The sequence below is a fragment of the Antechinus flavipes genome, chromosome 4 (genome assembly GCF_016432865.1).
Source record: "Antechinus flavipes isolate AdamAnt ecotype Samford, QLD, Australia chromosome 4, AdamAnt_v2, whole genome shotgun sequence".
Classification (NCBI taxonomy): domain Eukaryota; kingdom Metazoa; phylum Chordata; class Mammalia; order Dasyuromorphia; family Dasyuridae; genus Antechinus; species Antechinus flavipes.
This window is the reverse complement of record NC_067401.1, coordinates 103,038,346-103,049,977: the sequence shown is the minus strand read 5'-3', so window position 1 is coordinate 103,049,977 and position 11,632 is coordinate 103,038,346. Positions and strand designations below refer to the sequence as shown.

Here is an 11,632-nt window from a genome sequence, read left to right as displayed (position 1 = left end):
TCTGCTAATTCTCCCTTCTTGGGCCCAATGAAGGGCATTGTCATAATCACATTCTTCCAGATAATCTCAATTATCCTCACCTTGCTCTTTCTTACCTTTATTATTGAGTCCTTTTAGTCATGTCCAATTCTTCATGATTCCATTTGGAATTTTCTTAGCAAAGATGTTGGAGTGCTTTGTCATTTCTTTCTCCAGCTTATTTTATAGAAGAGGGAACTATGACCAGGGTTACACAATTAGTGTCAAAGGCTGGATTTGAACTCAGGTCTTCCTCACTCCAGTCTCGGGGGACTTTCCTCATATCTAATCAGTTGCTAAGTCTTATTGATTAAACCTACATCTCTTGAATTCATCTCTCTCTCCACTCACAGAGCTTCTGCCCAATTTCAGGCCTTCATCATTTCTTACTACTTCTTAATCAGTGTCCTTGACTCTAGTCTAGGGGTTCTTAGATCCTTTGGGAGTCTGATAAAGCCTTTGGATCTCTTTCTCAGAATGTTTTTAAATGTATAAAATACATAGGGTTACCAAAAAAAAAATCATTTAAGTACAGTTATTAAAATATTTTTAAAAACAAGTTCACAGTGCCCAAGTTAAGAACCCCTGCTCTAATCTATCCCCTCTCTTAATTCCTTTTTGTCACAATGATCTAAGGCATAGATCTGACCATATCATTCCCTTGCTAAATTAGCTTCAATGCCTCCCAATTTTTAAGACATTAGTATCTACTTTTTCAAGTGAGAAAAGCCTTTTTTAATGTCAAGAAAATAGTCAGAGATACAGACTAGCAATTTCTTTCTTTTTCAAAAAAATTTTATTTGTATTATATTTAGCAATCATCAATGTACACAGAAACACTTTATTTCTTTCCCCCCATTTACTTATTTATTTTTAGATTTATAGAGTAAAATAAGCATTTCTATAACAAAGTATAATAAAAAAGATTCTTGCCCATGAAATTGCAAATCTGTTATGTACAACTTGCTATTCCTTTTAAATATATAATAAAGTTACCATTAGCAATTTATTTCTATTGAGAAAATAAATCATGGCAAAGAGCAACTATCCACATTTTGGTGCTTTTAGATACATCTATATTTTATTTATCCCAATAGCATCTACATACCTTTGAAAAAGGGTAATAAGTTTATATGCAAATCATTTATATTAACTAAAGAAGGCACTGGGTTTTTTTTGTTTGTTTTTACATTCTAGATTCTTAAACTTCTTGTAATGACTTCGTGACTTCCACCCTAGAGCATCACTAGTCTATAGATTAAAAATGATTCTAGGATTAAATTCAAATTTTTTAGCCTCAACCTCTCTTTCTAGCCTCATTCTACATTATTACCTTCCATGTGTTCTAGATTCTGGTCACACTAGACTACAAAGATATTCTCCAAATTTGACATTGTATCTCTTGTGACTATATACTCACCAGACGAATTCTCTCATATCTTTAATATAGTCTCCTCTTCATCTCTACTTTTCAGAATCCTCATCTTCAAGGCTCAACTAAGATTCTCCATGAAGTCTTCTTTGTAAATTCTAATTATAATAAATCCCAATAAGCCCCCTCTCAATTATTAGTACCCTCTCCTTCCTTAAATTATTTGTATATTTAAATATGTATATTTCTCCTCTTTCCATTCCATCCTCATTTCCACAGTAGAGTATTAAAAAATATATCTATATAAATGCTTTGAGGACAGGTATTGTTGTATGTATTTGTATTCCCTGAATCTTGCACAGTTTTTCTCATAGTAAAATAAATGCTTGTTAAATTAAATTGAAACATATAAAGTTAGAGGAGGAAGCAAAAAAAGGAAGACATAACTAATTCTGGTTTGGTTTAGTGTATTATACTTCTACCTCTAAGTGGGTGCCATCTTTGTCTTTCCATTATCTAGCCTTTAGTCATTGAATGGATCTTGCCTCAGACAAAAATAAACCAACTTTATTCTGATTTTTTACTTCTCTGTGGACTCTGATAACTCTGGAGGAAAAAAAAATAAAACTAACCACCCTGCCCAGGTCTGCTTCTTAAATCTAATGCATACACAAATCCAGACATCCACTGGTGATATCATTGATACCCTTCAAGAACAATAGACAAACATCAACATCTCTGAATTCCACACATGATGGTTCTTTCAAGTTTCTACATGTCAAGTAGAAAGGATAAGAGGAAGAACCCTTGTTATTGTTGGAATGGGGCGGGAGTGATAGATGGGAGGAAAGGGATGGAATCAAGATGAGAAGGATTCCTCTATCATACACACACATACTCTTTTCAAATTGATTACAGAATACATCACACAACTTAACCTTTTCCAACCCCTACAGTGTTTTTCTTTCACTGTGTGACCATGTACCTAATGCCTCATTCTTGTTTTCTTTTCTAGGTGGCTGCCACTTGTATACTCATTTACCTTTCATTTTTCTCATCTCTGCACAATTCTTTAGTAATGGGTTTTTCTTTTAATCTTTTTATTTTCCTTTCTTATATTTATTGTTGGTAAGATCTATTTATGGCAAGCTGGCCAGAATTAGCCTAACTCCTCCCCCACTTTGAAGTGAGGAAAAATTGAGAAAAGGAATTATTTTCTTTTCCATGCAGGAGTGATCATCAAGAGGAAAAGTGGAGAGATCCCTTGTCCTTTGGCTGTGGAAGCTTTTGCTGCTCACCTTAGCTATATCTGCAAATATGACGACAAATACAGCAAGTAAGCAAAAAAGGAAATTCTTAACCATCATGATATGGGGATGCTAACTGATTTTTTTTACTCATTTTCTTCAATAGAGTGATGGATACCCAGCTCTGTCACTTCCTACCTGTATGATGAGTTAGAAAAATCATTTAACCTCTTGGGGATTGTTCCTTCATCTCTAAAAATTGGGTATTTGGACCCAATGATCTAAAGAACTCTATTCTGATTTTAAATGTGGGATTCCTATGGATAGTCATTATACCTCTCTACTTATGAAATGGGAAAATTAAAACTCAGAAGTATTCCCCTTTTACCTCCAAGCTTTTTAATTTGTCATTCATGGTTTCTTATAAACTAATCCTATCCTACCTGTCCAATCCTGTCTCCCTCTACTGCCATGTAAAAGATACAGATATGAGTCTTCCTTCTATCTTATTCACATCATACTTGTAGTCAATGGGGCAGCTAGGTGGCGCAATGGATAGAGCATCATCCCTGAGGTCAGGAGGACCTGAGTTCAAATCTGATGTCAGACACTTAACACTTCCTAGCTGTGTTACCCTGGGCAAGTCACTTAATCCCAATTGCCTCAAAAAAAAAAGAAAGAAAGAAAGAAAAAAAAAAAGAAATGATGATAGTTGTACTCAGTTCCAAGCCTTTGTCATACTGTTCTTCTCCCACCCATCCAAGGCACAGGTCTACAACACTCCACTCAATTGCCCCTCCTTTCTGTCTACCTAAGTCCTATCCATCTTTCAAGCCCCGATAAGTTTCCTAACTTCTTCAGCTCACAAGCAATCATCTCTTTCACTTGACCATGTGTAATAATCTTAGTTTAGACCACCAATTTTTTTTAGTCTCAGAACTCTTTATGTTTTTAAAAATTAATATTATATATATATTGCGGAGGCAATTGGGGTTAAGTGACTTGCCCAGGGTCACACAACTAGGAAATGTTAAGTATCTGAGGCCAGATTTGAACTCAGGTCCTCCTGACTTCAGGGCTGGTGCTCTATCCACTGAGCCACCTAGTTGCCCTTAAAATTAAAATATTTTTTAAAAAATCTCTCAAAAAGCTTTTGTGTGGGGCTATATCTATTGATATTTCCTGTTTTAAAAAAATTAAATGTGTTAGTATTTATTATGAAAATAGTTTTAATCTAGTGCTGCCCTTGAAAGGATCTTAGGAAGCCCAAGAGGTCTCTGGGACACATTTGGAGAAGCACTGTGTTAGTCTGTTCATCTTTGTTCTTCATCCCCACAATGCTATTCATTGTCAAACCAAACTTTAAATTAGTGGAGCTAATTGGGCAATTGGGATTAAGTGACTTGCCCAAAATCACACAGCTAGTAAGTGTTAAGTATCTGAGGTCAGATTTGAACTCAGGTCCTCCTGACCTCAGGGCTGGTGCTCTATCCACTGCACCACCCAGCTGCCCCAGTTGACCTTTATTGATAAAGAATTCTCAAATGTTATCCAAAACTGGTTTGCCATTTTCTTCTACAGCTCAATTTACACATGAGGAAACTGAGATAAACAGGATTAAGTGACTTGCTCAGAGTCACATAGCTAGTACATGTCTGAGGCCATATTTTGAACTCATCTGTTTCTGACACAAGACCCAGCAATCTATCCATTGTGCTACCTGTCTATCCTTATTAAAAGAGCTAAATAAACATTATTTCTTTTTTGCCTGTTGTTTTGAACATTTTGAAAATGTTGTTTTCTTGTTTAATGATTCATTCCATGAACATTTATTGAACATCCACTATTTACCCATAATTAAACAAGGTGTTTGAGAGAATGCACCAGTAAGTATTAATTATGTGCCTACAATGTATTAGGCTGGAGGTTCCAGAAACAAAAACGAAAAAGTCCTTAACATCAAAAAGCTTATTATTATTATGGGGAATATATTTAACAAGGATCAAAGGATATAATGCTTATAAATTATTTGTAGAATATCAAGCAAATGTGTCAATGGTGGATATTATTATAAAACTTGAGAAACTTAGACCCTTTTGAACACCCCTTTCCCAATTAGATGACCCAATTCTTCAGTTTTTAACACAACTTGTCTGATCTGCCTTTTTAGGTATTTCATTTCTCATAAACCAAACAAGACCTGGCAACAGGTATTCTGGTTTGCCATCAGCATTGCGATCAATAATGCCTACATCCTGTATAAAATGTCAGAGGCCTACCATGTGAAGAGGTACAGTCGGGCACAGTTTGGGGAAAGACTGGTAAAGGAGTTGTTGGGCTTGGAAGACACCTCGCCATCCCATTGACGCATCTTTCTCGTGCCTCGAGGCTGGGTAAGGGACCCACATCAGGGGAGAGGGCATCGGAATTGGAAGAAGAGAATCTGCGGCTGTGGATGTCCAATCGGGGACCTGGTGATGCTCACTCCCTTGTTGGGAAAGTGATACTGCGAGGTCTTTGTAGTGATGGAAACAGAGACTTGATCAAGAGGAGGAGCTGGGTATCTAGGGCTCCCACTCAGAGAGCGTCCCATCCCTCCCCACCAAGAAGCCACCCCCCAGCTGCCTTGTGAGTGCTCTGCCAGTCCTTCGTGTGCCAGACCTGGGTTTTTTAGGTTGCTAGCCATTTATACTGTCAATTGTACCTGCTCAGTAGGGTGTAAGGCTCCTTATGACACCCTCTTGAATCGAATGAGTGAGCTCAGGCTCCAGCCATGGGGACTCCCACCAATACTAAGTGCTGCCAGTTGTGAGATGTCGCCACATTTCATTAGAAAATGGGGAGGAAATGAGACTGTGACATCTTTTGACATCGCGGCATGTCAACTGATGAGGGTGAAACCCCAAAAATAGGGTGTTTTTTTTTTCTTAAAAATTGGTTAGATCTGAATGGAAGACCCTTTGGTTTTTTCCCAATTTGTCCAGGTACTTCTTAACCTGGACATTTAGGAAGTGTCTAACAGGAGAAAAAAGAAGAAAAAAAATTGAATTGGTTGCCATTGAGATAAAAATGATGGAATGCGCAGCAGTTGAAAATGGTTTGCATAGTCTAAATAATAAATGAGGTATTACTGATGACTTTGGCTTCTTTGCCTCATGTGAAGGGGAAGAGGGAGAATACACCGATTTAACTGGAAGTGGAGTATAACCACTGTATTTTTTCTCTTATTTTAAAATGTATCTTGGGCTTTTTCTATGTGTTGCTTAAGATCTAGCATAATGGGTGATGTTTCCCTCTGTTTCTTTTCCTCTCCCTCAGCCCCCCTCCTCTGTTCTGCATCTTGGGCACGTAATAAACAACTTTGTGACTGTACCCAGCACAGGAAAGAACAGTTCACTTTGAGAAGAAACATATTGCACTTGCCAAGTACCGTAGGAATGCCTTTTAGAATTTAAGCTTGGTCACTACTATTGTCATTTGCAAAAAAAAAAAAAAAAAAAAAATCACATTTAAATATAGAACTATATATATACACATAAATACACATATATCATTATTGAAACAGACAAATCTTTTTAAACATAAGATGACCATGAGCTGAATCTTGTCCACAAATTGGGAGTCCCACCAATGTCACTTGCCTTATTTTAAATGACCTTTTCTCTCTAGTACAATTGTTTTTCATCAAGCCCCTAAGGAGGGAGTGCAGAAATCTCGAGAGAATGTTTTTGGACAAAGTGCAGAATTTGGTAAGAGGTGGCTCTTTATGGAATGCTGACCAGAGAGATTTAATTACTGAAATGGGGCCATGTAATAAGGCAGGCCTACAGGATGAAGCCAAAATAGGGGCAACATTTAAGAAAGAGATCCAATGCATTTTCCAGTACAGCTGGCACACTTCCATTAGGGTGTGTATTTCAACACCTACTCCTCATACTAACCCCCAGAAAGCCTCAGAACAAGAAAAATAGGCTGTTCTGCTTACCATCATCCTCAGTTTAAGTGCAAATGCCAGATTTAAATGTTCTTCCTTCATCTAACCTTTATGTAAACCCCTCATTTTATTTCCTCTTCTTCCATATACCTCTCATTAAAAAATATATATATATATATAATCTATTTAACTCAGGCTTTAGGATTATTGTTTTTAAATCCTGGTTTCACATTCAACAAAACAAAAGTGTCCCTAAAAGTGTGTTCATGAACATTTAATCATTTCTGTATTCTCAATAAAGAATTACTAGTGTCTTGTAGTTTTGATTGGATGCTTCAGACTTTGGACCCAAATTTGAATTGTTTTGCCTCTACCCTATTCTTGTGAAACCAATGAAATAGCAGTTCATTTGAAATTTAATTAGAAACAGGTTTTACTGCATGGAAAAGATGGATTTTTAATTTGTGGTCCTTTTCTACTAGGCCTACCATTTCTGAATTGAATGTGTTTTCAAAATTTACTAAGGGAGACACTAAGAAAAGTAGTTAGTGTCTCTTTTTTTTTGTCCCAGCAATTAGAAGAGCAATTTCTAAAGGTATTTTTACTTTTATTTTTTGCTATGATTTGAAAGTTTGAGGTGGGGAGAGAGAAGGTAGGAAATCAAAGAATTAAAATACAGATTATTAATGTATTTCCCAAATCCAATTAAAAGTTGATTTACATATGTGTTGTCTAGTTTGCATGGCTTCAATTAATTGCCCAAAGACTTGTGAGATTCTTAGAAGCTCTTTTTTTAAAAAAATTTTCAAGTTTTGACCAAGAGCAAATTCATTAAACAAACCCCCTGCCCATCCCCACTCTAGGTGGATTCAGGTGCCTGTATCATTTGGGGGGATAAAAACACATCTGCCTTCTAAACTGATGATTTTCTAATTAGTTATACTTTGTACCTTGTGTCATTTCCTATTACTGTGAAGTTGTGTATGCTATTAAATTACCAGATAATTAGAGAGTAATTAGATGATATTAGTACTCTGTAACTGAAATGGTAGACAACTGATTTCTGATGAACTGATAGTTAAAAAAAAAAAAGTCAAATGGTATGGTCTATGCCACATTCCCTCTAGCAGAGATTATAAATAATCCAGCCAATTTCCTCAGGAGATTGGAGATTAGGAGTATTTCCATTAGGTATCCTAGCACAAGACTCATCTTTAAAGAATTGTGCCCCCCACACCCTTCTCTTGTAGGTGTTTTGGGGTGGCTTTTGGAATTTCTCTAGCTAAAAAATCTATCTGGCTCCACTGTTCCCTAGGGCTGACAGCAGTCAGGATGTCACTTGAATTTGCTTGTGGTAGAATCTGTCACAGTAGTGGATGATTATTTGTGACAGGGAAACAACCAGGTGACTGATTTTTACAAGAGGGAGCAAGGCTGTCTGCTTGGCAAAGGGGTAAGAGACAGACATACTCTATTACATTTCATGACAGTGAGTTCCTCTGCTCTGGCTGGCTGCTGCCGCCATATTGTCCTGATTTCCTTTGGGATAGTTTTGTCACTTGGTCTAAAAAAATTGATTCATGAACTTCCCAAACCCACATGTTCCTGCAGAAAAGAAATGTGAAAAAAGTTTCTTCACAGGAAATTTCTACATTTAGTAGAAATACTAAATCACAATAGGCAAGAATTATGCCAAATTATACTTTAGTAATTCTTAATAATAAATTTGCTTTAATAATAATTTGCTTTAAATGAATAAATTCCTAATTACATTTTCTGTCTCCTTTGTTGTTCTACTCCTTGTTAGATTTGTGTGTGCTATTCATAACCAACTAAAATTCTTTATTCTGGTCAGTGGAATGTTAGAGTAATATTTCAAAGTTCCTGTTTTAGAGGAAAGTGTTGGGTGACTGGGCTGTTTTGAGTAGCTCAGCAGTGACTCCAAACTGGGTACAAGGCCAGGATACCAAAATAGAACCAGTTTTGCAATGTGCAAGAAGCAAAAAGAAAAGTCGATAAGGGTTGGAAAAAATAGCAGTGAGTCAGGAATGGAAAAGGTCTACATGTGTGGGATGGGTTCCATAGTTATATAGCTCATCCACAGTTATCCAGAAGTCAAGCTGTGGTGTCCCTTAGCTAGAGAAAATCTGTACAGTGGCCTTTTCTTTTGACCAATCCAGTCAAACCAGGAATATTCAGATTTCTTTGAATTGGAAATATGAGTGATTCACCATTGTTATACTGATAAGGACAGAAGAAACCTGAGAAATACCACTCATTCCCACCCCCATATTTCCTTGAGGGTGAATGATTTGGGAAATAACAAATTTAATTTCAAAAGAATCATGTTAATATCTTACAATCTCTGTAGTCCCTTTAGTTTTCCCAATTTTTGTGTAAGATATAGTAGGGCAACAGAATCACTTCTTTAGCCCCAATACTCAAAACCAGCATATTCCTCACAAACAGCAGCACCACTCACTTTTTCCCTTTTACTTACTATATTGGGTGTGTGTGTGTGTGTGTGTGTGTGTCTGTGTCTGTGTGTCTGTGTGTGTGTGTTGATATCTGTGCATGTGTGAATTCTCATCCTGAAAGTTTATCCAAATCAGTCCTTCTTTTAGCTTTACCTATAGTGCCCTATTGCTAGCTAGTCACTGGTAGAAATATGTATGAGCCATGAGCATCCAGGGAATTTTATTTTTTTAAGATAAACATTTATTAAATAATCATAAAAGATATTATTTTTACTCATGAAAAATTCTATAGAACCTAAAATTTAGCTAAATGTAGTTTTTAAAATAATTAACAGATAAACTTTACTTTTAAAACACAAACTTTTAAAATGTGACACAGAATGTTACTTTTTTGTCTATGACAGGGTGATCTTTGTACTGGTGGAGAGGTTGGAGTATGACAGAAGAGATATGGTATGGGGGAGAAGAGAGAGAGAGAGGAGAGAGACAGAGAGAGAGAGACACAGAGAGAGAGACAGAGAGAGAGAGACACAGAGAGAGAGAGAGAGAGAGAGAGAGAGAGAGAGAGAGAGAGAGAGAGAGAAAAGAAGAAGAAGAAGGAGGAGGAAGAAGAGGAGGAGGAGGAAAGAGTTGAGTTCTATACTACAGTAAGCACTGGAATGTAGCTGTCAAATATTTTGCACTGAGAGAATATTTCTTACAAATAGGGAAAAGGTGTCTTCAGGAAAGATAAGATATAGTTGGAGGACTTTCATTCAGAGCCCTTGGGACCTGTTTTTCAACAGCGCAAAGAGTATAGAATATTTTTTTCTGTTGACTGTGGTTCATAGATGAGGCAAAATTTACCTTTATTGGCCCTAAACAGTCAGGATTAGAATTGACCCTTAGTCTATTACCCATTCTTTTCTATCTCTGTGGAGTTACTCTACCCCACAGAAGGGGTCGTCAAAGTATTGAGTGTGAAAAGCTATAGCTTTAAGTATTCATGCTACCAAAATAGAGAGAGCAAGCACAGGGGGATTTTGTAAAAGACAACTAAACAGCTACTCTAGTATGCATGTATATGTATGTTTGTATGCATGTATATACACACACAGATACAGTTCTATACATATATCTGTAGATCTGTCTAGATATACAACTGGGCTCTGTAGCCTACTTTGGAATAGGAATCTTTATATAATAACTCTTCCATAACTCTGGGCTTTTTTTCCAGAAGTCTTGGCTACTGCTTTGCCAAAAATTAATAGACTCCAGGATTCTAGACTTCTATTTCTTTTTGTTATTTTTGATTTAGAGGGTTCCGATTCTTTCCCTCCACCTCTTCCTCTGCTTTTCCCTCCTTTTTCCTTTCTATATCTTTCCTTCCTCTCTTCATTGCAGATCTTTTCTCCTTCCAAGAATACTATGTTGTTCTTGTTCAGTCATTTTTCAGCTGGGTCCATCTCTTTGTGACCCCATTTGGAATTTTCTAGGCAAAAAAAAGATACTGGAGTGTTTTAACATTTCCTTCTTCGATTCATTTTACAGATGAGGAACTGAGGCAAATGGGATTATATGATTTGTCTAGGGTTACCCAATGAGTAAGTACCTGAGGCTGGATTTGAACTTAGAAAGATGGATCTTCTGATTCCAGGTCCCAGGCGCCACCTAGTGGTCAAGAATTTTTATATTTCTTCCCACTTTATGGAACAATATAAGGTATCATATCCAAAGATTATTGGATTTAGGGTTATTATTCTAAAACATTGCTATAAAACAAAAACTTTCTAGTAGAGCCCTTTAACAGACTGAGTGCCATGACATTCCCAAGGGATACCATCCTATGTTTATCCAGATTACCATCCAAGCACAGCTTCTCAAGTCCATTCTTTTTACATTTAAGTCTTCCTTGGGTGCTAATCTCTGACAACGTATTCAGGTGGTCCATGCTCTTTAGTTAGATGCCATAGTTGAAACCATACTTCTGTTATTTTAATGGTGTCCTATAAGTACAAAATATAGCCATCCCTTTAGTTCATGTGTACTACACATGTATGGTGTTTCAATTATTTTAAAGCACAAATGATTCCTAAAACGTGTTGAGTGTGCAAAGCATCACTATGTCAATTTTTTAACACATTTTTTCATGTTGCAAGCTGCTTTAACCCTTATGCACATGTATGGAGATTTGATTGCTTCATTATTTCAGCAAGTCAATGAATTGTTCAATATAAGTACTCAACCCCATAATGTAGAAAGCAATTAGGCAATTTTTTTTCATGTTCTATACATGCTCCATAGGAGATCCACCCAATATTTTGGAGACCTCCAAATCTCTTGACTTTGCACAGATACCAGTGCAAGATGGGAAGAAAGATAAAATGTTTATTGTAAGCTAGGAGTTTTCAACTAGTGTTACAGTAGCAAAGAGAAAGATCATGTTCTGCCTACTCATCCTGATCATTCGCATCAACTCTTGGTTTGGGTCACTGATAGATAACTTCATCAAAAATCTAAACCATCGAGTATGCCTTCAATAATAACATCCTTGTAGGAAAGATGAGTATGGGATGATTGTATATCTGGATAGGTGGATTGTAGC

The 11,632-nt window shown here is 36.6% G+C and overlaps 1 protein-coding gene across 1 annotated transcript in view; it reads left to right on the top strand.

Annotated features, from left to right (window-relative positions):
* Nucleotides 1–7,293, top strand: part of PGBD5 (piggyBac transposable element derived 5) — a 165,297-nt gene extending 158,004 nt beyond the window's left edge. Inside the window, exons 6-7 of the mRNA XM_051993628.1 lie at nt 2,621–2,726; nt 4,808–7,293. Coding sequence (XP_051849588.1) covers nt 2,621–2,726; nt 4,808–5,003 — 302 coding nt within the window. The 3' untranslated portion in view covers nt 5,004–7,293. The remainder of the gene's footprint in view (nt 1–2,620; nt 2,727–4,807) is intronic.
* Nucleotides 7,294–11,632: the final 4,339 nt, after the last annotated feature.